Source organism: Podarcis erhardii (assembly GCF_964252035.2).
Source record: "Podarcis erhardii genome assembly, chromosome: 14".
Classification (NCBI taxonomy): Eukaryota; Metazoa; Chordata; class Lepidosauria; order Squamata; family Lacertidae; genus Podarcis; species Podarcis erhardii.
In genome coordinates, this window is record NC_138503.1 from 924,103 (window position 1) to 948,681 (window position 24,579).

General features: G+C 41.1%; 1 protein-coding gene and 1 long non-coding RNA gene across 3 annotated transcripts in view; one reads left to right on the forward strand and one right to left on the reverse strand.

Moving 5' to 3' along the window:
* Positions 1–22,628, forward strand: part of PTPN9 (protein tyrosine phosphatase non-receptor type 9) — an 87,118-nt gene extending 64,490 nt beyond the window's left edge. For both annotated transcript variants that reach the window (XM_081838987.1, XM_081838988.1), the window contains exon 13: positions 20,801–22,628. In XM_081838987.1, the coding sequence (XP_081695113.1) occupies positions 20,801–21,015 (215 nt within the window). In that variant the 3' untranslated portion in view covers positions 21,016–22,628. The remainder of the gene's footprint in view (positions 1–20,800) is intronic.
* Positions 22,575–24,159, reverse strand: LOC309329020. Its single transcript, XR_014151023.1, has 2 exons — positions 23,073–24,159; positions 22,575–22,912 (listed from the first exon to the last, which is right to left on the reverse strand). It is a non-coding gene; the product is annotated as an uncharacterized lncRNA (long non-coding RNA).
* Between the last annotated feature and the right edge of the window lie 420 nt (positions 24,160–24,579).

The following is a 24,579-nucleotide window of genomic DNA, read 5'->3' on the forward strand; positions in this document are numbered from 1 at the left end:
ACTAAAATGTCACATATTAAAAACCCTGAACAGGGCTGCCTTCAGATGTCTTCTGAATGTCAGGTAGTTGTTTATCGCTTTGACATCTGATGGGAGGGCGTTCCACAGGGCGGGCGCCACTACCGAGAAGGCCCTATGCCTGGTTCCCTGTAACTTGGCCTCTCGCAGTGAGGGAACCGCCAGAAGGCCCTCGGTGCTGGACCTCAGTGTCCGGGCAGAACGATGGGGGAGGAGACGCTCCTTCAGATATACTGGACCGAGGCCGTTTAGGGCTTTAAAGGTCAGCACCAGGACTTCCGGGTTAGCGCCATTGGCAATGGCGGAATTCCTCTGATCCAGAGGAACCCGCTCCGCGAAAATTGGGTCTTGCCGCCGCGGCGAAGGCGGAGACCCTTTAAAAATCCCAGGCGGAGGAAGCCTGGGAATGTGGGATTCGGCTGACACCAGGAGTGCCCCCCTACACGCAAGGAAACCCCCTTTTCGGGGACCTGAAGCGACGTGGGGTGAGCGGCGCGGTGTTTTGAATCGACCGCTATTTTTACGGAGTGAAGCCGCACAGCCGTTGCCGGAGAGCGCTGACTTTTTCCTGGGGACAATTGGACTCTAAACAAGTACCCGTGAGTAGAACGGAAAATTGGGCTAAGAAACACTTTAATTTGGCACTCAGCGGGAAGGTCCTAAACAGGAAGTCCGCCTTCCGCTTTTGTAAATAGTCTGAAGCAAAAATCGTGCAAGCCAAAGTCTGGAAAGTTGTACATAAAGGTCTTAAATTCCTCCTGTTCTGATCATCTAAACCCTTTTTGGAAGCAGGAGTAAAGAGGGGAAATTTGACTGTTCAAGCCTGCAGGAGAGAGAGTAAAGATTTGCCAGATTTGAAGTTATACTATGAAGCATCATGCCTTTGCTGGCTAAAAGAATGGATTAAACTTAAAAATACAAAGCTCCTGGATTTGGAAGGATTTGATAACAGATTTGGATGGCATGCGCACCTTTGGAAAGAAAAGAAAAAGGATTATAAATCATTTGAAAACCATATCTTCAGGAGATCGTTATTGGAAGTTTGGGACAGATACAAAAATATATTAGAAATGGGGGTCCCACATTGGTTATCCCCATTAGAGGTTATAGGTGTCAAAAAAATCAATATGAGAAGTGATTGGATCACCTATGGAGATTTGGTGGTGAAGGAAGGGGGGAAGTGGAGATTGAAACCATATGAACAAGTAAAAGAACATGTTTATGACTGGTTGCACTACTATCAAATAAATGAAATGTTTAAAAAGGATGTGAAAGAAAAAGGGTACAAAGAAAAAGATTCAAAATTTCAAACAGAAATTGTCAATAATGATTGTAAGATAATTTCCAAAATGTATAAAATTTTGTTGGAATGGCATACAATGGATGAGGAAGTAAAAGTGGTTATGATTCAATGGGCCAAAGATTTAGGATATAACATAGAAATGGATGACTGGCAAAGAATATGGAATGAAAACCTGAAGTTTACAGCATGTATCACATTAAAAGAAAATGTTATGAAGATGGTATATAGGTGGTATATGACACCAGTAAAATTAGCAAAAATGTACAAAACTTGTAATAAATGTTGGAAATGTAAGGAGAAAGAAGGTACATTTATGCATATGTGGTGGGATTGTAAGAAAGTAAGGGGGTTTTGGGAGATGATATACAATGAACTAAAGAAAATGCTAAAATATAGCTTTGTTAAGAAACCAGAAACCTTCCTGCTGGGAATAACAAGAATGGACATAAATAGGAGAGACTGTAAACTTTTTCAGTATGCAATAACAGCAGCAAGAACATTGTTGGCCCAAAAATGGTAACAAGAAGAAGTACCAATTCTGGATGAATGGAGAACAAAATTAACAGACTATGCAGAACTGGACAAATTAACTGGGAAAATTAGATTCCAAAAGGATCACAGGTTTTTTGAGGACTGGGGAAAATTTACAGAGTATTTGAAAACTGTATGTGAGGAATGTACAACACTAGTGTGCTTTAAAGAAGCTTTGTGAAAATATAAGGAATATTGTAAGAAGGCAAATAAGGACAGAAATATAGTATTTAATGGCAATATTAAAATTAAGGAATGTGAAGATAGGATTTTAACTACGAATGATTGTCAGAAAAGTTGAGGGAGGTCCAATAAGCTAATATATGTGATGTGTAAATTGATATGATTGGAGTTCTTTATGGAAAAATTTTAATAAAAATTTATATATTAAAAAAAAAAATGAGAGAGAGTAAAGAAAGATAAATTTCCACCGTCTCAAATCTGGGAACAGGGTGTCAGAGACTGAGATTTTTGGTGAAGTTCATTGACTGTGAATGGAACATCTTTTGACAGTTAGTTGAAGAAGAGAAACAAATTGATTCCAATGTTGCCTTTTGCATTTAAAAGAAACAAAAAATCCGAAAAATGAAAGTAATTTTTTGTTGTTGGATCTGCTTTTAAAAGATGGATACAAATAGAAATTGCCTCCTCTAGAGGGAGCTTGTTAAATTGTTGCTGGAGTCGTTCTGGGGATTTTACAGCTGTGGAGATTAGGATCGTGGGACCAGACTGTGACCTTGAACAAAAATGTGTTTGGAAGAAGCTTTGGTGCTTGCTTTTTGCAAGACAAGCACTTTGTTGGAGCAGATGCATGAGAAGATGGATTTGATGACTGTTGCAGTCAGAAACTTTGGACAAACAGTGAATATGTATACAGAAACCATCCAGGAGCCAACTCAGGAATCTGTTTTGATAGAGCAAGTGCAAACGCAGAAGATAATGGAGGAGGCTGCTGTTGAACCTCAAGTAACACAAATGGAGAGGCCCAAGGCCCTACAGGAGCATAAGCTATTGTTGTTGAAGGCTGAATTTGAAGTGGGCCAGGGGGGGGGGTCTGGAGTTGTGGGTCCCCTTAAGTTTGGAGGGACTTTGAAACATGCTTTTAAATATTTTCTGGACTACACTGTTGACTGTGGGGAATGGGCCGATCTGCTGAGGAGAGATATTTTTGAGTTGGAACATCCCCGAGACCTACTCCTCAATGAGAACGGAAAGAAATTAAGAAAGAGATCTACAAAAGACAAGGTAAAGTGCAAGTACAAACAAGAAGAAGACCTGCAGAAGGGACATGGAAAAGACTTAAGAGCCTCGGATATAAGATTACCAGGTTGATGGACTAGATGGAATGGACAGTAAGGACTGACATAAACTGAGACCAGGAAGAAGAGACGCTGTAGGAAGATTGGAAGAAAACTTTTAAAAATTTATTTTGGGAATTAGTGTAAAATTAATGAGTATTAGGGAAAATGTTGGAATGAAAATATTTGGCTTTAGCAGAAATGTTATAAGGAATTATGTATAAATAAATATTAAGTTTTAAGTCTTAAGGTATTTTTGGGAAGATAAGGTTAAAATAAACTAAGGTAAACTGAATGACAGAATATAGTGAAGGATGGAAAGGTTTTGCTGAGTTAATTAATACGTTAGACTGTTAAACTATTTTAAAAAAATTGAGAAGGATGGAAAGAATTTGCTCAAATAAATAACTAAACTAGAATACAAAAAGGGAGGTGTGAGGAGGTCGATGAAACAAGTTAATGAAAGATAAAGATATGGAATATTGTGTTTTTATTGTTATTGTTGTATTGATTTTTATGGTTTTTTTTTCTTTTCCCCCTCTTTTAAGTATTGTTATATATGCTTTGAAAATTTTCTTTTGTTGTTGTTGCTTTCTTCTTTTTTCTTTCTCTGTAATTTTTGAAACTTCTAATAAATATCATTTAAAAAAAAAAATTAAAGGTCAGCACCAACACTTTGTTGTCCCAACAAAAAGTTCACCATCTTCAGGTCAACACAAATAAACCACTTATGCTGATCATAACCAATTTTCTCCAGCACATACTTCACTGCTTCATAGTTCTCCTTCAGTGTCATCGAGTGAGCCAGGGGTATAGAGGCAAACTGGTTGCCGTTGTGTAGCAGAACACATTTCAGTGATCGCTTGCTGCTGTCAATGAACAGTCTCCAATCTTTGGGTTCGTACTGTGGCACTCCAAGCTTGAGCAGAAGCTGCGCAATATCTGCACAGTACACCAAGTCCTTCTCTTCCGAGAAAAAACGGAGGTACTCTTAATGCCTGTTGCGGAAGAAGCTGATGTGAGCACTGTCAGAGAGGAGGTTTTTTTCCTTCAATCTGGATGCCAACAGTTTGGCAGAGTCCTTTGACAAGCTGAGGTCACGAACTAGATCATTCAACTCCTTTTGGGGAAATGGATGTGGAACATCATCTTCAAGAACCACTTCTTCATGTCCTTCAACACTGGAGGCATCTTCGTCACTAATGTCAGGAAGTTCTCCAAAAATAGGCACTGGAATTTCATCACAATGAGCTACAGGACGACGTGCTGATTGAAGATCAGGATACTTCGTGGGGCGGCTGCCCCATTAACTTAGTTTTGATCCCCCAACTTTATGCTTTGCCGCACCAATTTACGGAAGTTTTCGAGGTTTTATGACTTCAAACTGATCCCTTTTTGACATAATCACCCAGAACTATCGGACCTGAATGACTTCTTGTCATTAAAATAATCATTTCCAATCAAAACAATTCTTCGACATGGCATTTTACCCCCACCAACTTCTTCTAAAATGCTCCACACAAGCGTACATGTGAACAAAAACGTAAAAAAAGACATGTGGCCATAGCTCAAAAACTTGACCTGATTGAGCAAAACCAATGTGATTTTTGGATTCAGCGCATCAGATTCGTCCTAAATCAACTGAAAAAACGCAGACAACAAATTTGTTGTAGACCGGTGTAATGTAACCAGTTTAACTTATCTTTAACTTGATCAAATGGTTTTAATTTGTAACCTCCTTCTTCCAATAATAAATCATAATATCTCAACCATTTGGTATCCATATTTAGTTTTTTCTGGGCCTTTGCCTCCATTGGTGAAAGCCATCTGGGAGTCTTTATTTCTAAGAGATCTTTATATTTTTTTCCCAACATTATACAGCGATTTCCTAATTACATGGTTTGTTTTTTTCCAAATAAATTTTTATTTTTTTCAACATGTAATTCTTTTTCCAACAATCCTTATTGTCACATTATAATCCCTTTGACTCTGCCGAGTCCTGACTTCCCTCCCTCCCGACCGCTGGTATATACATCACATACTTTTTGCTTATAATATTGTCATAACTCTACTGTTTTACATTGGAGGTGTTATTCCAGTCCTGCTAGTGTCTTAATATTTTTGTTGTTCTCCTTTATATATTCAGTAAATTTATTCCAATTGTTATTGTATCTCTGGTCCTCTTGGTCCCTGTCAATTTGGCAAGTTCCGCAAAATCTATCATCTTCACCTGCCACTCCTGGATGGTTGGTAAATCTTGTGTTTTCCATCTTTGGGCCAGTAAAGTTCTTGCGGCGGCTATGGCATACATGAACAAGTTCTGATCTTTTCTTTTAATTTCTTTTCCCACCAGACCTAGCAAAAATGCCTCTGGTCTTTTAGGAAAAGTATACTTAAATATCTTTTTAAGTTCATTATAGATTAACTCCCAGAACTCCTTGCCACAAGTCCACCACATATGAAAGTAATCTCTGTCTATTTCCCTACATTTCCAACATTTTCTGTCTCTTTTCCTATACATTTTAGCTAACCCATTTCTCCTTTTATCCTCATTTAGTAGATTATTAATCTGATGATATTGTAGCCATCCCATTAACTCAGTTTCAATTTGGTCATATGGTTTCAGTTTTACCCCTCTCTCTGTTTTCCTGGTAATATCCTCGTATGTTACTCGTTTCCCTTCCATATTGCTTTTTTTAATTGTTAGTACGTCTACTGGTGATATCCACCAAGGTGTCTTTCTCTCTAAGAGATTTTTATTTCTCTCCCACACTTCATATAATGATCTCCTAAACACATGATTTGTGAATCCCTTGTGTACGTTCCCTTTATCGTACCATAGGTATGAGTGCCACCCATACCTATTATCATGCCCTATTATCATGCCCAGATCCATGTTTTCCAATGTTAACCATTCCTTCAACCAGACTAAGCAAGCAGCCTCATAATATAAATTCAAGTCAGGCAGGGCAAAACCCCCTCTTTCTTTTTTGTCTACTAATATCTTCATCTTTATTCTTGGTTTCTTCCCCTGCCAGACAATTTTGATAAGATTTTCTGCCATTCTCTCAATTGTGCTGTCCCTTTGATTACCGGTATAGTTTGAAATAAAAATAACATTCTTGGTAAAATATTCATTTTTATCACAGATATTCTACCCAGAAATGACAATTTCAGGCTAGACCATGTGTCTAAGTCCTTCTTGATTTCTTTCCATACATTCTCATAATTGTCTTTAAACAGGTTTATATTCTTCGATGTCAGCCAAATTCCCAGGTATTTCACCTTTTTAGCTACCATAATTCCTGGTGTGGCTTGTAATTCTTCTATATCTTCTTTACTCATATTTTTTACTAACATTTTTGTTTTATCTTTATTTAACATAAGTCTGGACATCTTTCCAAAATCCTCTATTTTTTTGAGGGCTTCTTTTACACTATGTTTTGGGTTTTCCAGGCTTAAAGCTAAGTTGTCTGCAAAGGCTCTTATTTTAAACCCCTTTACCCCCACTTTCACCCCTTTGATTTCTGGGGATTCTCTCAGATCCTTATTTAATACCTCCAGGACAGTAATAAATAATAATGGAGACAGAGGGCACCCCTGTCTGGTACCTTTGGATATCTCAAAATTATCTGATAAGTTGTTGTTAATAATGAGTTTTACTTTTTGATTCAAGTGTATTGTGTTAATCTCCTATTAATAACACTTTCTGATCTAAGTATTCTAACATTATTTCATTTACAGATAGGTAGCCGTGTTGGTCTGCCATAGTCAAAACAAAACAAATTCCTTCCAGTAGCACCTTAAAGACCAACTAAGTCAGTTCTTGGTATGAGCTTTCGTGTGCATGCACACTTCTTCAGATACACTGAAACAGAAGTTTCCAGACCCTTCTATATAGTGAGAAGGTGGGGAGGGGTATTACTCAGAAGGGTGGTGGGAATGGGTGATTGGCAGATAGCTGTGATGAGCCTGTTGACGACTCTTAACGACTGCAAACAGGCCAGACCTTACGCCAAAGAATAAACGGACATAAATCGGACATCAGGAATCACAAGACAGAGAAACCAGTAGGAGAACACTTCAATCTCCCAGGACATTCTATACAAGATCTCAAAGTAGCTGTTTTACTACAAAGGAATTTCAGAAATAGACTGGAAAGAGAAGCTGCTGAATTACAACTTATCACCAAACTTAAAACCATGGAGAAACCTGGTCTGAACAAAGACCTTGGATTCTTATCTCATTATACATGACAAAGCCATTTTTCACCTTTTCACCCCTTGCTTTTTCCTGTAAGACCTATTGCAGTCGTTAAGAGTCGTCAACAGGCTCATCACAGCTATCTGCCAATCACCCATTCCCACCACCCTTCTGAGTAATACCCCTCCCCACCTTCTCACTATATAGAAGGGTCTGGAAACTTCTGTTTCAGTGTATCTGAAGAAGTGTGCATGCACACGAAAGCTCATACCAAGAACTGACTTAGTTGGTCTTTAAGGTGCTACTGGAAGGAATTTGTTTTGTTTTGATTATTTCATTTAGTTTGCCATAAAATTCTGCTTTCTTTTCATTTGGCGCGTAAATCCCAACAAGTATCAACTTTTCACCTTGAAACACAATTTGCACCTAATTACATGGTTTTTAAATGCATTATGGGCCTTTACCTTGTCATTCCATAAATATGCATACCTACCAAACACATTGTCGAATCCCTCCAAATCTAATAGATCTGTATCTTCTAATTGCATCCATTTTTTAGTCCAGCAAAGTCCAGCAGCTTCAAAATAAATTTTTAAATCTGGCAGGGAAAATCCCACTCTTTCTTTAGAGCCCATAAGTAATTTATATTTAATTCTGGGTTTCTTCCCCTGCCAGATAAATCTAGATAATGCTTTCTGCCATTCTTTAAAACATTTCACATTATCTATAATTGGGAGGGCTTGAAACTAAAAAAGCATCTTTGGCAGCACATTCATCTTAATCACAGAAATCCGGCCCATTAATGACAGTTTTAAATTTGATCATATCGCCAAATCTCTTTTAATTTCATACCATAATTTCTCATAATTATCTTTGTATAAATTCAGATTTCCCCCGGACAGGTTCACCCCCAAATATTTAACTTTTTTCACAAAATCTAGGCCCGTTTTTTCTTGTAATAATTTTCTTTCCTCATTATCCAGATTTTTCTCTCTTACTTTGGTTTTGCTCTTGTTTAATTTAAATCCTGCTACGAGATCAAACTCTTGTATCAGCTCCAGTGCTTTAACTGCACTGGAGTCTGGATCTTATAATGTCAATACTAGATCATCAACAAAGGCTTTTAATTTGTATTGTTTCGAACCTACTGTGATACCTTTGACTTGTTCATCCTTTCTAATCATACTTAGCAAGACCTCCAGGACTGAAATAAACAGCAGAGGGGAAAGTGGGCACCCTTGCCTGGTTCCCTTCTCAATTCTAATTTCCTCTGAAACCACATTATTTACAGTAATTTTGGCTCTTTGTTCTTTTTTTAAAAAAATAATAATATTTATTGCTTTTTAAAAAGGAAAAAGGAAGAAAAGAGAGAAACAAAAAAAAGAACAAGAACAAGAAAAAATAATACAATACAATACAATATACAAAACACAACCTCAACACCTCACCCAACATAATAAACTAAACAAAACAAAACAAAAACAATTTTAAAACATACATCATTCCTTTTCCATATTCTAACTTTCATTCCCTTATATCATCAACCTCCTCTCACCTCCCTCTTTGTATTCCACTTCCATTAATTCTTTTAGCAATTCCTTTCCATCTTTCTCGATTTTCTATCATATAAATGTCTTAACATATTTTTAATCTTATTTCCATTAAAATTGGTATACTTATTTAAACTTAACTCATAGCATTTCTACTAAGGCCATAAAAATTCATTCCAACATTTTCCTGTCACTCATTAATTTTACAATATTTCTATATACAGACTTTAAATCTTCCAATCTTCTTCCACCATCTCCTCCCCCTGGTCTCGGGCTCTGACAGACACTTCCGTCCACTCCATATAGTCCATCAACCTGGAGATCTTATGTCCGAGGCTCTTAACTCTTTTCCACATCCCTTCTGCAGTTCTTCATATTCTTTGATGCTAAAGAGCAGATCTCGAGGAAACTCCAATCCAACAACACCTCCACTCCCTCTTGACAGGTCAGCCAAATTTCCACAATTTAAGCTAGGATCCATAAAGTATTTCAGGGCATATTTCAAAATTCCTCCAACTCCAAAGGCCCCCCGAGCTCCAATCTCCTCCTGACCCAAGTCCGTATTCCAAAAGTCAGTTAATCCCTGCATAGAGGGATCTTTCCAACTTTCCTTTTCCAGTCCAGGCCAGGCTCCGATCTTCAAAGTCTGACTTTTTCTAGTTTCAATCATAAAGGGCCTCAACTTATAGTCTTCGATTTGCCTCTGTAAGACTAAAGCTCCCCCTTGTATTGCTTTAGGTTCGACAACAGCAACTTTCTCCTTCTCCTTTTCAGCAATTTGTCCTGCTAAAATAGATTCTTGTGTCAAATCCTGAGTAATTTCTGTATTGGTGCTCACTTTTGGTCCCAAAATGTCAGTTTTAGTAATCATAACATCCAATTTTTTATGAAGCTGTTCCAGCAGATAATTTGTCTTGCAAAATGCAGTTACTAAGGCTTCTCCTGTCGACATTCTCGAATGTCCAAGGTCAGTCTTTAGTTCCCACACTTCTTATCAAGCAGCTGGAGATTTCCCAGCTCCACTCTTGTAACAGTTTCAAAAGCTCCCTCTAGAGGGAAACAGTCTCCACTTGTATCAATCCTTTCAAAGAAAGTTCAAAAAGTAAAGTTGGTTTCAATTTTCAGTTACTTTTCCTCCCTTTTAAATGCAGAAGCGGACAATGGAAACAATATATTTCTCTTATTCAACCGACTGTCAACATCCGTTCTCTTCGCTGTCAATGAACTCTCCCAAAACGTCAATCACTGTCAGTCCGTTCCCAGGTTCAGAGCAGTGGGAATTTAATTCTAATCACTCTCTCCTGCATGATACACGGTCCAAAATTTCCCCCCTCTTCTCCTGCTTCCAAGGGGGGTCTAATAATTTCAATCGATGGAAGTTTAATCCTTTACATAACGTTTTCCAAGACCTTAACTTGTAAGCTCTTTGCTTCAGTCTATTTACAAAAGGGGAAGGCAGACTTCCTGTTTTGAACCTTCCCTGTTCGGTGTCAAATTAAGGTATTTAAAAATCCAATTTTCTGTACTACTCACGGGTTGTTGTTTAAAGTCCAATTGTCCACAGGAAAAAGTCAGCGCTCTTCAGCAGCAGCAATGCAGCTTCACTCCGTGAAAGAAGCAGTTGATTCAAAGCACCGCGCCGCTCACCCCACGTCGCTCCGGATCCCCAGAACAGGGTTTCCCCGCGAGTAGGGGAGGCGCAAAGGGTGCCAGCCGAATCCCAAGTTCACAGGCTTCTTCCGCCTGTGATTTCAGTGGGTCTCCGCCTTCGCTGTGGTGGTTCAGACCCTACTTTTCACGGAGCAAGTTCCTCCCATTCGGAGGAGCTCCGCCATTGCCGGAGGCGCTAACCCGGAAGTCCAATTTTGGCTCTTTGTTCTAGATAGATCGCTTTAATACCATTTTAAAAAATCATGGCCTATCCCCATACTCTCTAAATAATGTAACATAAAACTCCAAGATACATTGTCAAAGGCTTTCTCTGCATCAATAAACATTAACATTGCTTTACAACTCTTTCTTGCTTCTAACTTTTCCAAAATATCCACATAATTTCTAATGTTATCTTTCATATGTCTTCCAGGCAGAAATCTTGCCTGGTCTTTGTGAATGTACTTAGATAAAACGTTCTTTAGCCTGTTGGCCAATATATTTGCAAAAAAAATTGTAATCCACATTGAGTAAGGAGATTGGTCTGTAGTTTTTAACATTGGATCTATCTTGACCCTGTTTAGGAATCAGAGTAATATAAGCTTCCTTCCAGGTTTGCCCCCTTGCAGAATCGAATTAGATACTTCTACCAGAGTTTGGATGAGCCAGCCTTTCAGTGTCTTATAATATTTCGCTGATAGACCATCAGGTCCTGGTGTCTTGCCAAGTTGCATTGAATTTATTGCCTGTTCCATTTCCTGATTTGTAATTAAACCTTTTAGTAGGTTCTTTTTATCCTCCGGAATCTGCTGCAAACCATTAATCTTTATAAATTGCTCGATTTTTCCCATATCCTCTTTATCCTTTTTATATTTTTTTTTATATGATATTTTATTAGATTTTAACAAGAAAAAAATTACAGAACAATCAAGAAAAAACAGAAAGGAAAAAAAAGACACCAGAAAAATACAAAAACCAAAGTTTAACATAAAAAATAAAAAGTAAAAATAAAAAATAAAAATCCCTTTTTTCCATTTCTTGCCATTCATTTACTTATTTTCCTGACTTCCTCTCACCTTCCTTTTTTGTATTCCATTTAAAAATTTAGTTCAGCAAATTCTTAGCCTCTTAATTTACCCTTGGTTATTTATCCTCATATATTATAACTTCAGATTTTCATCTAATAGCAATCCATTCTTGCAAATTCTTATTTTACCTTATTATTAAAACCGCTTCATTTCATTTCAATTCAACATCATTAACATTTAAAAATTTTACAGTTCATTTTACCCTTAATTTCTTTGACCTTATCTTACCTTCAAAACATTAAAATTTCAAAATTTTGACCATATTTAAACTTAACTCTTTGAAACCTTTCTGCTAAAGCCAATTAATTTCTTTCCAGCACATTTTAGTGTTTCATTAGTATTACACTAATTCCAGAAATAAAATAGTTTGTAAAAGAAAAATTCTCATTCTGATTTTATCCAACATCCCTTCTTCCTGGTTTCGGATAATGACAGTCCTTACACCATTATATCCTGTCGATCAGTCGGGTGTTCTAATATCTGAGGCTCTCAGGTCCCTTCTATGCCCCCTCTGCAAGTTTTCTTGCTCCTGTTTATACTTGCACACATCCTTGTCCCTTGTTGGATTCTTGTATATTTTCTTCCTTTTCTCCTTGGGGAGTGAATCTCCGGGGAGTTCCATATAGTAATATTCTCCATTTTCTTTTATCAGGTTGTCCCATTCCCCAGTGATCCACTCCCCAGTATTTGATTTATAATCCAAAAGGTAGTTATTCCAGAAATAATCATCCACTTGTTTAACAATCCCACCAGAGCTAAAGGCTTCCTTAACTCCAGAGTTTTGCAGGTGTTCTCCAAGTTCAGTCTTCCAATGTTGCAGCTTTTGGTCATGCGGGATTTTGAGTTTTTGTGTCTTTTGAGGTGCAATCGCAACCTCTTCCATTTTCCTCTGCCCTTGAACTTGCCTGGTTACACCAATTTCCTGAGTTAACTGTTGTAAGGTTTCTTTAGCTTCGTTTCTTGTTGGTTCATCTTTACTAATTGCAGCAGAAATACAATCCAACTTTTGGTTCATCAAAGTCACTTTCTCATCCAGCTGCTGCAAAACAGCATTTATTTTGCCAAGGGCAGTGAGTAAATCTTCCTCCCTAATCATTTCTGTCAAGGTCAAATAGCTGGTCCCGCGATCTAGTTCACAGCTGTTATATCTTCCCTAGTTGGAACAGACACGCTGGCTAGCTCCCTCTGGGGGATACAATTACAATTTAACGTCCATCTTTAAAAGTGTATCCAACAAAGGAAAATTTACTTTCGATTTTCAAATACTTTGTTTCCTTTCAATATGATACAAGCAAGCAGAAAGCAGCATTAGAGTTATTTTATTTCTCTTTTTGTTCTAACTGTCAATAGTTTTTCCATTACAGTTAGTAGGCATCCCCGACAATTTCTGTCCTGACATTCCGTCCCCAGGTTTGGGACGATGGAAGCTTGTGTTCTTTCACTCTCTCTGCAGGGTTAATAAATCAAAATTTCTTCCCCCCTTTTCTCCTGCCGTCGAGGGTTTTTTTGCTAGTTGTAAATGCAGGAAATTTCAATCTTAAAAACAATTTTCCAGGCTTTTTAGCTTGTAAAATCTTTGCTTCAGGTTATTTACAAAAAGCGGAAGGCGGACTTCCTGTTTACACCTTCCCGCTTAGGTGCCAAATTCAGGGTTGTTTCTTAGATCAAAGGAGCGATTCCTTTGATCTCCCGATCTTTTCAGATGTCCTACTCACGGGTTGTTTAAAAGCCGAATTGTCCCAGGAAAGAGGACAGCGCTCTCTGACATCAGCTGTGCAGCTTTGCTCCGCAGAAGTAGCGATTGACTCACAGCACCCCGTCTCGCTCCGGAGCCCTTTACAGGGTTCCTTTGCTGATTGGGGGGGGCGCAAAAGGTGCCCGCCGAGTCCCACGGTCACAGGCTTCACCCGCCTGCGGTTTTCGTAAGGGTCCCCGCTTCGCTGCAGTGGTAGGACCCGATTTCTGCGGGGCTTTCTCCCTCTAAGTTAGAGGGAATCCGCCATTGTCGGTGGCGCCGCCTCCAGAAGTCCTCCTCTTTATCCTTTTTATACAGTTGTTTATAATATTTATAAAAGCATTTTCTAATGTCTGCAGGGTTCTCTATAGATTTTCCTTCTGTTACAATGTTTGTAATAGTACTTTGCTTTTGTCTCTTCTTTAATTGCCAGGCTAATAATTTCCCACATTTATTTGCAGATTCAAAATTTCTTTGTCTCATCCTTATCTTCCATTCAGTTTCTTGATTTACTGTGAATATTGAACCTGTAAAGCTTTAATTTCTTTTTGGATCTGCAAATTCTTTGGGTTTCCTCTAAGCTTCTTCTCTTTGTCTTTTAGTTGTTCCATAATTTTATCTTTTCTCTCATTCTGTGACTTTTTCCTAATTGAGGTTTTTTTTAAAAAAAATAATTTTTATTAACCGGCCCATCACATCACATCACATCACATCACATCACATCACATCACATCACATCACATCACATCACATCACATAAATTCCGAATTACAAAGCCGAATTTTAAATTTTGTTGAGGGGACCCATATTTCAAGATCCGAAGGGGGATTCTGATCATCTTCTTGCTACTGCGTTAATGTCCAAATCAGTCCAAACAAAGTTCATAATTCTATCCAGCCTTATCTTGCTGTTTCCACATCACCTCTTGTTCATATATTGCCTCTTTTTTCTTTATGATCTCTTCTGATAGTCTCCTTAAGCCGATAAACACCAATAATAATCCTGTGTGAATTTTTCCATTCTTCCAATCCTCAAATCGAGATGGTTTCCATATATCATCGCCTTCATAGATAACAGCGCTCTTTCCATCATTAATTACAGAACTGTCGTTCTTAAGTCCCACTGAGGAGTTTCACCCACAATATAAAAACAGCTCTATTTCTCCTCTCAGACTTAAGTCCTCCGACAGAACTTCCCAATATGGCGACAGCACTTTTAACTGCGTCATTCCAAAGCCCTTATACATTCCACGCTCTTCTCAAAACATGCTTTGGTTCGAAAGTTTATCTCCACACAGCCTTAAATCCACAGCTTAAGTCCTTAAAATGACATTTCTGACTTGAGGGGGAGTTCTTGTTTAATCACATATAAGAAAGAAAGAAAGGTTTTTTCCCCCTCCCCCATCAGTCCCTTTGCCATACCGAGTCTTGGCGTATCTTCTCGTGATTTATACTTGCTCCTTCGACTCTTCTTGTTTTATCAGAGATCTCTTCTGTTAGCAGTCTTTACTCCCCCTTCTTCCTTGAAATATGTGCATTCGCTTCATCCAAATTGTTTTGAAGTTTGTTCATCCAAACTTCTTTTGAAGTTCTTGCAGCTAGTGGCGCGGATCAGAGACGGCGTCCAGGAGTGCCGAAATCCCACAGGAGGGCATTGTGCCAGTGCCCCCATCCCCACAAATTTGGGGGTGGTATAGGGCACAGCAGGCAAGGGCAGTCCCACCCCACAATCCTGGGGGAGGGGGAGGGAGGCTATTTACTCCCATCACAGCCTCCAAATTACCTCGTGTGGGTTGGAGAGATGTTATTGTCAGCCATCTTCTGATGCGCCCCCTAGTGGCCCCCCAATTGAGTTTTGTTGTATCAGAAACCCTTTCATTACAGCTTTGCTGGCCCCTCAAATAACCCTTGTTTCCATTCCTTGATTCATACTAAGCTCAAAATAATCCTTTAGGGGTTTTTGGCCTTATTAACAATTGATGTACTTCTCAACAAATCATCATTCATTCGCCATCTGAAGGAACCCTGAACAAACATTTTCAAATCCATAAAAACTGCATTATGATCCGAGCAAGTTTTAGGGCAAATTTCTGTTTTTATTACTTTAGGAGCCAAGTCTCTGGATATCCATAAATAGTCCATTCTCAAAAATACTTGGTTTGCATCTGAGAAAAAAGTAAAGTCTCTTTCCATTGGATTTTATTCTCCATATATCTGACAAATCAATTTTTTCAGTTAGGTCAAAAAAAGTCCTAGGTAGTCTGCCAGAATTCGTAGCCTTTGATCTCTGAGTTCTATCCATCAAAGTAGATGCAACTCCATTCAAGTCCCCCATCAATATAATTTTATAATCTATGTATTCCAACAGACTTGTTTCCAAGTTCTTAAAAAATTCCACTTTGCCATCACTGGGTGCATAGATTCCTAATAACAAATATTTCTCACCTTGTGCTGTAATTTCAACTGCTATGTGTCTTCCTTCCTCATCTTTAAAAGCAAATTTTGGATTCCATTTTTCCTTAATGTAGAAAACCACTCCTCTTTTGTTAACTTTGTCAGAAGAAATAAATTCTTGGCCCAATCTTTTATTTATTAGAGTTTTTCTATGTAGTCTTGTAATATGGGTTTCCTGTAAGCAAATTATATCCAAATTTTGTTTTTCCAAAATATGGTAATTTTTCTCCCTTTTTTGGGGTAAGTTCAAGCCATTTACGTTCCATGAATAGATTCTCAATGCCATATTGTCTACTTATGTGGATGCTGCCTCTGCTCCCAGCGGCTGTGAGGTTTGTAATCCAAGTTCCACCAAGTGCTTTTGCATAAATCTGTCCTCCTCAAGAGTCTTTATCTTCTGCTGTCTTCCTTCAAATTTGAAAGAAAGCCCCTCTGGAAATTCCCACCTAAAAAAGATGTGAACCGCCCTGAGACCTCTGGGTATAGAAATTCAATAAATAATAATAATAATAATAATAATAATAATAATAATAATAATAATAATCAGACAAAAAGAAATTTGTGAGGCAGCCAGGGCTTCCTTATTCCTATTTGTGTATATGTGTGATACTTTTCAGGACAGTGGACTATATCCAGAGTTTTCTGTCCATGAGTGCAAGGGCTCTTGCACTAGTGGATGGGCGAGTTTCAGTTTAGCGCAGTGGAGGAATCCAGTTCAGCAGCTGCATTCGCAGAAGCTCATTGGACAGTAGACTGTTCCTTCTGTTGCAGGGCAAACGTGGCAGCAAACTGCTTGATCTTTCTCTTGCATCACAGTGTTCTGCTGGTGCAAAACAAGTATACCTTTGTTACTTTAAATTAGCACTTCATTGGATAAAACCCACAATGAATGAATGAACATTTGGCTGGAATCAGTCATAGGGTTTGAAGAACATGGGTGGGGAACCAAAACGTGGGGAACCTGTGGCCCTCCCGGTGTTAAGAACATAAAAAGAAGAGCTTGCTGGATGTGGTCCCTGGCTACTGGCCCGTCCAGTCCAGCATCCTGGTCTCACAGTGGCCAACCAGATCATAGAATCATAGAGTTGGAAGAGACCACAAGGGCCATCGAGTCCAACCCCCTGCCAAGCAGGAAACACCATTAGAGCACTCCTGACATATGGTTGTCAAGCCTCTGCTTAAAGACCTCCAAAGAAGGAGACTCCACCACACTCCTTGGCAGCACTGTCGAACAGCTCTTACTGTCAGGAAGTTCTTCCTAATGTTTAGGTGGAATCTTCTTTCTTGTAGTTTGGAGCCATTGCTCCGTGTCCGCTTCTCTGGAGCAGCAGAAAACAACCTTTCTCCCTCCTCTATGTGACATCCATTTATGTATTTGAACATGGCTATCATATCACCCCTTAACCTCCTCTTCTCCAGGCTAAACATGCCCAGCTCCCTTAGCCATTCCTCATAAGGCATCGTTTCCAGGCCTTTGACCATTTTGGTTGCCCTCCTCTGGACACGTTCCAGTTTGTCAGTGTCCTTCTTGAACTGTGGTGCCCAGAACTGGACACAGTACTCCAGGTGAGGTCTGACCAGAGCAGAATACAGTGGCACTATTACTTCCCTTGATCTAGATGCTATACTCCTATTGATGCAGCCCAGAATTGCATTGGCTTTTTTAGCTGCCGCATCACACTGTTGGCTCATGTCAAGTTTGTGGTCAACCAAGACTCCTAGATCCTTTTCACATGTACTGCTCTCAAGCCAGGTGTCACCCATCTTGTATTTGTGCCTCTCATTTTTTTTACCCAAGTGCAATACTTTACATTTCTCCCTGATAAAATTCATCTTGTTTGTTTTCTAATCTGTCAAGTTCTCTAATCTGTCAAGGTCGTTTTGAAGTGTGATCCTGTCCTCTGGGGTGTTAGCCACCCCTCCCAGTTTGGTGTCATCTGCAAATTTGATCAGGATGCCCTTGAGTCCATCATCCAAGTCGTTGATAAAGATGTTGAATAAGACCGGGCCCAAGACAGAACCCTGTGGCACCCCACTAGTCACTCTTCTCCAGGATGAAGAGGAACCATTGATGAGCACCCTTTGGGTTCGGTCAGTCAGCCAGTTACAAATCCACTGAGTGGTAGCATAGCCAAGTCCACATTTTACCAGCTTCTTTACAAGAATATCATGGGGCACCTTGTCAAATGCCTTGCTGAAATCAAGGTAGGCTACATCCACTGCGTTCCCTTCATCTACCAGGCTTGTAATTCTGTCAAAAAACGAGATCAGGTTAGTCTGACATGACTTACTTTTCAGAAATCCATGCTGACTATTGGTGATCACAGTATTCCTTTCTAGGTGCTCACAGACTGTTGGCTTAATGATCTGCTCCAGAATCTTCCCTGGTATTGATGTCAGACTGACTGGGCGGTAATTATTTGGGTCCTCTCTTTTCCCCTTCTTGAAAATAGGGACAACATTTGCCCTCCTCCAGTCTGCCGGGACTTCGCCTGTTCTCCAGGAATTCTCAAAGATGACTGCCAGTGGTTCTGAGATCACATCTGCCAGTTCTTTTAATACTCTTGGATGCAGTTCATCTGGCCCTGGAGACTTGAATACATCTAAACTAGCCAAGTATTCTTGTACTATCTCCTTAGTTATTCTGGGCTGTGTTTCCTCTGCTGAATCATTTGCTCCAAATTCTTCAGGTCGGGCATTGTTTTCTTTATCGGAGAAGACTGAGGCAAAGAAGGCATTGAGGAGTTCAGCCCTTTCTGTGTCCCCTGTTTGCATTTCACCATCTTCTCCTCTGAGTGACCCCACTGTTTCTTTGTTCTTCCTTTTGCTACGAACATACCCATAAAAGCCTTTTTTGTTGCTTTTAACCTCTCTAGCAAGCCTGAGTTCATTCTGTGCTTTAGCTTTTCTGACTTTGTGTCTACACGTGCTGGCTATTTGTTTGAATTCCTCTTTGGTGGTTTCCCCCCTTTTCCATTTTTTGTACACATCCTTTTTGAATCTTAACTCAGTTAAAAGTTCTTTAGATAGCCACCCTGGCTTCTTTAGGCACCTTCCATGTTTCCATCTCATTGGTATTGCCTGAAGTTGTGCTTTTACTATCTCCCTCTTAACAAACTCCCAGCCATCATGAACTCCCTTTCCTTTTAGTATTACTGTCCATGGGATCTCACCCAGCACTTCCCTAAGTTTTATGAAGTCGGCTTTCTTAAAGTCAAGAAATTGAGTCCTAGTATGCTTGGCTGCTCCTTTCCGCTGTATAGTAAACTTCAGAAGAGCATGATCACTCGCGCCTAATGATCCTTCCACTTCTACCCCACCAACCAGGTCATCCACATTGGTTAGGACCAGATCTAAAATGGCTGTTCCTCTTGTTGCTTCTCCCACTTTCTGGACAACGAAGTTGTCTGCAAGGCCAGTGAGGAATCTGTTTGACCTTATGCTCTTGGCTGAGTTTGACATCCAGCAAATATCCGGGTAATTGAAGTCCCCCATTACTACTATCTCCCTTCCTTTTGCATGCTTGGCCATCTGTTCCAGGAAGGCATCATCTATGTCCTCCGTTTGGCTTGGGGATCTATAGTAAACTCCCACAATGAGGTCACTGTTATTCTTCTCTCCCTTAATTTTGATCCAAATGCTCTCACTTTGGCTTTGAGGTTCTAAATCTTGGATCTCTTCACAGGTATACACATCCCTGACATATAACGCCACTCCTCCTCCTTTCTTGTCTGGTCTGTTTCTCTGAAATAGATTGTATCCCTCCATTATTACATTCCAGTCGTGGGACTTATCCCACCAGGTTTCAGTGATGCCTATTATGTCATATTTAGTTTGCTGTACCAAGAGCTCAAGCTCATCTTGTTTATTTCCCATGCTTTGCGCATTAGTGTACAGACATTGAAGTCCATTAATCATTCCCCCATGTCTCTTATTTAAGGATTTTTTCCTCCCTCCACTAGGTCTGCGTGCTGTTTGCTCCATTTGGTCTATGACATTTGGATGATCATCTTCATCAATTGATAGACTCCTACCTTCAGGAGCACTGTCTCCCTCCCCCACATTAGTCAGTTTAAAGCCCTCCTGATGAGGTTTCTGAGATTTTTGGCAAAAACATTCCTCCCAACCGTTGTGAGGTGCAGCCCATCGCTTGCCAGAAGTCCATCTTCAAGAAACTGCAGTCCATGATCTAAGAATCCAAACCGTTCCTGTTTACACCATTTGCGAAGCCAGCTGTTCACTTCCACTATTTTTCCCTCTCTCCCTGGGCCAAGTCGTTCAACTGGGAGGACAGATGAGATGACAATTTGTGCATTTAATTGCTTCAGTTTCCTGCCCAGAGCCTCATAGTCTCTTTTGATCTTCTGGAGGCTATTGCTTGCAGTGTCATTGGTTCCCACATGAACCAAGAGGAAGGGGTATTTGTCAGTGGGTTCTATGATTCCTTGCAGTCGTTCAGTTACATCTTGGATCTTAGCCCCGGGGAGACAGCACACTTCCCGAGACATCTTGTCAGGCCCACAGATCACTGCTTCTGTTCCCCTCAGTAGGGAATCCCCTATCACCACTACACGCCTCCTCTTAGGTTTGGTCAGGGTTCTTCCGTGAGCTGTCCGTTCCAAGGTGGCCTGCACATTCCCTGAGGACTGACTTTGCTGCTTGTCTTCATATACCTGGTCGACTGTAATGAGATGCCCGAGGGAAACTGGCAAGCAGGACCCAAGCAAAGGAGCCCTTTCTCCTCCTGCAGTTTCCAGCAACTGGTATTCAGAGCCACCAGCTGTGGATGCAGAGCAAGGCCATTATGTGTTGCAGGACCACCCTCCCTGACTCTTGGTCCATGCTGACTGAGGCTGGGGGAAGCTGGAGTCCAACAACACCTCAAGGGCCCCAGGATGTGGGGGAAGGTGGATGTGGAGTGTCCAAGGGGTCCTGGCTTGGGTATGGCTTACGGTGATCTTCTTCCCCCAGGTACCTTCTGTGCTCTGGACATCTGCCTGTCTCAACTGCAGGACGTGGGCACACTGAATGTGCAGCAGACAGTGGTGCGGATGAGGACGCAGCGAGCTTTCAGCATCCAGACCCCCGAGCAGTACTACTTCTGCTACTTGGCCATCATTGAGCATGCGCAGAGAGAGAACCTGCTCCCTTCCTCCTACACCTGGGCAGGGAAGGAGAAGAGCTAATAGGAATCCTGGCCCAGTGGCCACAGAGCAGCAGGGACCAGGCCAAACCCTGTTTCCTCCCTTCCTCCCTCTTGACCAAACCAGATTCGTCAGCATCTTCAGATGCAACTTTGCCCAGAACACTGATTTGAGCCAATTTTTCTGCTGCTGAGGTTATCAGAAACTTTCTGTTTGACTAGCTGGCTAGCTCAAGTCGCAACTAGTAGCCATGGGCTATGAAGGCTTGCATTCTCCAAGACTAGCACCCTTGATTGAACTGTGCCTTATTAAAAAAAGAACAAACCAAACTTCCGGCCCTGACTTGCCACTGGAGGCAAACAGGGAGAAGATGGAACTCCTTGCCATGTCAGTGTCCTCCACCTTCTGGAAACAGAGGGGGTGCTGCTTTCCTGGTTCTGATGCAGAAGGGGACCCTTTCCAGTTATATCCAAGGCCAGGATAGAAGAAGATTTCCGTCTTGCCCACCACTGAATCTAGGTGTTTCCTTGTCTGTATGTACTTAATATACACTCCTCGTTCAAAGATGTAGCCAGTATTCTCTTTGCATAAATACGATGCAGAGTCCTAATATCTTACAGGGACCTTTTGTATTGAGTGGCAGCGTCAGTGTTATGAATTATTTTAATGGTTCTTGTCTGCCCAGCCTGCCCAAGGTTGGTCTTGCCCACTGTGCCATCCCAGTTCACCCACTGATGTAGCTTCAACATACACACACTTGCAAGGGCACACCTGTTGTGCAGAGGCGTACAGGTTGCGTTCAAGTTGTGATGTCGTATCACACAAATGCCGCAGTGCCTGGTGTGTGTGTGTCCATGTGATGTTGCCACAGCAGGATGCACCCTTAACCTGCAAGGATCCTCCGTGCCACATCCCAGTGGGATTCTTCTCCCCTGCCTTCACCTTTCTTGCCTGTGATTGTATCTTAAGCCTGCAGAAAAGATTATTAGCTGGGGTGCAGATCTGTGGGTCTCTTTTCCTGCGATGTGGGGCGGGGCATGTGGAACCCACTTGCAGTTTTGCTGCTAGCCAGGAATGCTAGGCAGTTGTTGGTATGAAGGACTCAGCAGGGGACAGTGTGGATGTGAGTGGCCAAATAAATGGGGCTTAACCCCCAAACATCTGGGAGAAGGGAGGTAGAGGAAGGAGACTTGATATCGGGCCTCAGATCTGTTCTCTTCCACAGCCCCTCCTCTCCGACAAAACCTTGAAAGCCAGTTTTATTTAAGTGGGGCAATTCTTGTTCTCTACATCCAGTTCTTTCTCCTTGTGCAGCCTGCCAGAGACAAGACTGGGAGCTCCTGTTTTCTTAAAGCAGGCTGACAGCCACCCTCCACCCCAATTTCTGCTTAGAGAGGAGGAGGGTGGCATCTGAGCTGCCCTCAGTAACTTTATACTGGAATAAGCTCTTTTGAATGCGCATATTTTTTATTTTTTACAATCCCTTTTTCTTTCTTTCTCTCCCTCTCTTTCTCAGTTTTGTATTTAACATTAACTTGATCAAGTCTGAATTGGAGATAATTGTAAATGTTCCTATTTGCTATTGTATGGCGATTTCTTTCTCTCCCTCTCTCTCTCTCTCTCTTGTATTTGCAAATAAATATACCTACAACCCACACCTTCACTGCCGTCTCATTTGTTGCATTGGTTTAAAGCAGAGGTGATGAAAGTCAAGCCCCAGGGGCCAGTCAGCCTGCCTGTTAGGATTCTTCCCCAGGCCCCCTCCATTCTCATACTTCCGGCGCTGGTTTTGCCTGACAGGAACAGGCCCTTGAGCTGTGATAATGCTTCCTGCTTTCCTGTATGAAGCAGGGTGCGGAGAGTTGGAGACGCCTCTAGTGCTTTGGCCTGGCTCCCACAGGAAGTTCCGAGTTGCATCTGTTTGCTCCACCCCCTTTGCCTCTGGCCAGTGGCGTAGCGTGGGGAGTGCAGGGGGTGCCGGCCGCACCGGGCGCAACATCTGGGGGTTAGGGTTAGGGTTAGGGGGCGCAAATCCAGGGTTAGGGGGCGCAAATTACGTGCCTTGCCCCGGGTGCTGACAACCCACGCTACGCCACTGCCTCTGGCCCCACCCAGCCTGGCATACAGCTTTCCAAAAACTGATGAGAGTGTGTGCTCCTCAAGCTGGAAAAACATTACTTGGCCCTCAGTTAAAGCATGTGAATGACTGGGAGATTCCTGGTGTGGGTCAGTTTCTGGTACCAGCTTAAACTGTTGTGGTTTCTTTCCCAATTTCAGTTTTGCACTGAACATCTCTCAAAAATAGTTGATTTGTTTATTTTTGGTGAGCCATTCTTGGAGGTGTACTGCAATACAGTGGTACCTCGGGTTACAGACACTTCAGGTTACAGACGCTTCAGGTTACAGACTCCAGTAACCCAGAAATAGTACCTCGGGTTAAGAACTTTGCTTCAGGATGAGAACAGAAATCGTGCTCCGGCGGTGCAGCGGCAGCGGGAGGCCACATTAGCTAAAGTGATGCTTCAGGTTGAGAACAGTTTCAGGTTAAGAACGGATCTCCAGAACGAATTAAGTTCTTAACCCAAGGTACTACTGTACTGGATTGATGCGTGGAGCAGATGGAGGAAGCCCCTATTCCATCTCCGAGTTCCAAAAATCCAGTTAATATATAGTCCTCAAATCCAGGCTGTATTGGATTTGTATTGGATCTGGTAAGAACCGATGAATTAGCATAGATAATGTTTTTGCATGATCCTAGCTGAAAGGCCAAGAAGCAGTCAGATCATTTACATACCTCATTTCCTACAAACCCACTGTGCTCCAAGCAGCTCACAGAAGATGGGAAAGTGGGAAGCTGTTTATAGGAGTCAAACCATTGCAGAAGTTCTCTAGGATGTCCGAAGGGATCTCTCCCAGCCCTTTCTGCGGTTGCTGGAGACTGAACCTGGAACCTGTTACATGCAAAGGAAATGCTCTGCCAGCAGTGCTTGGGCTTTCTAAGAAGCCAAACAAAATCATTGCACTTTTGAAATCCGTGCTTTTGGAAAGTTCAGTCTGCCATATTGATTAAAAATGGCATCCAATTGTACCCAAGCAAAATACAAAAACCTGCTCCTTGGGAGCAGGTAAAATTGGGTTACAAAAGCTAAGAGGAGTCCAAATGCATAGCAAATACAGAAACAACTTTCCAAAATTTATAACAGATAAATTCCTCTCATGCAAGAGTTACTTGGCAGTAGCTAGTATCAGTCCAGTTTCTTTTCTTTAAGTCCTTCACAAACTGGCATTTCACCCCACCCGTCGCATCACAACAAAAAGCCCTTTAAACATAAGCAATTTATCTCATTTATTGAGACCTACTAGACACCACCTTTGCTGCTGTGTTGGCCTCCACCTGGAGTGGAAAGAGTGGAAACCATTGATTCTGGTTTCTCCTATTCTTTACTTGATTATATTTTCTTTCTTTTAAGAAAAAGAAAGAAATCAAGGTAATTGGGTGGTTAAAGCTCAGCTCAAAATTGCAGGCATTTTGTTGGCAATAAAATGACTCACTCTTCTGCTTCGTGCAAATCCTGTGACCTACCTGTCTTTGGCAGCACCTTTGAC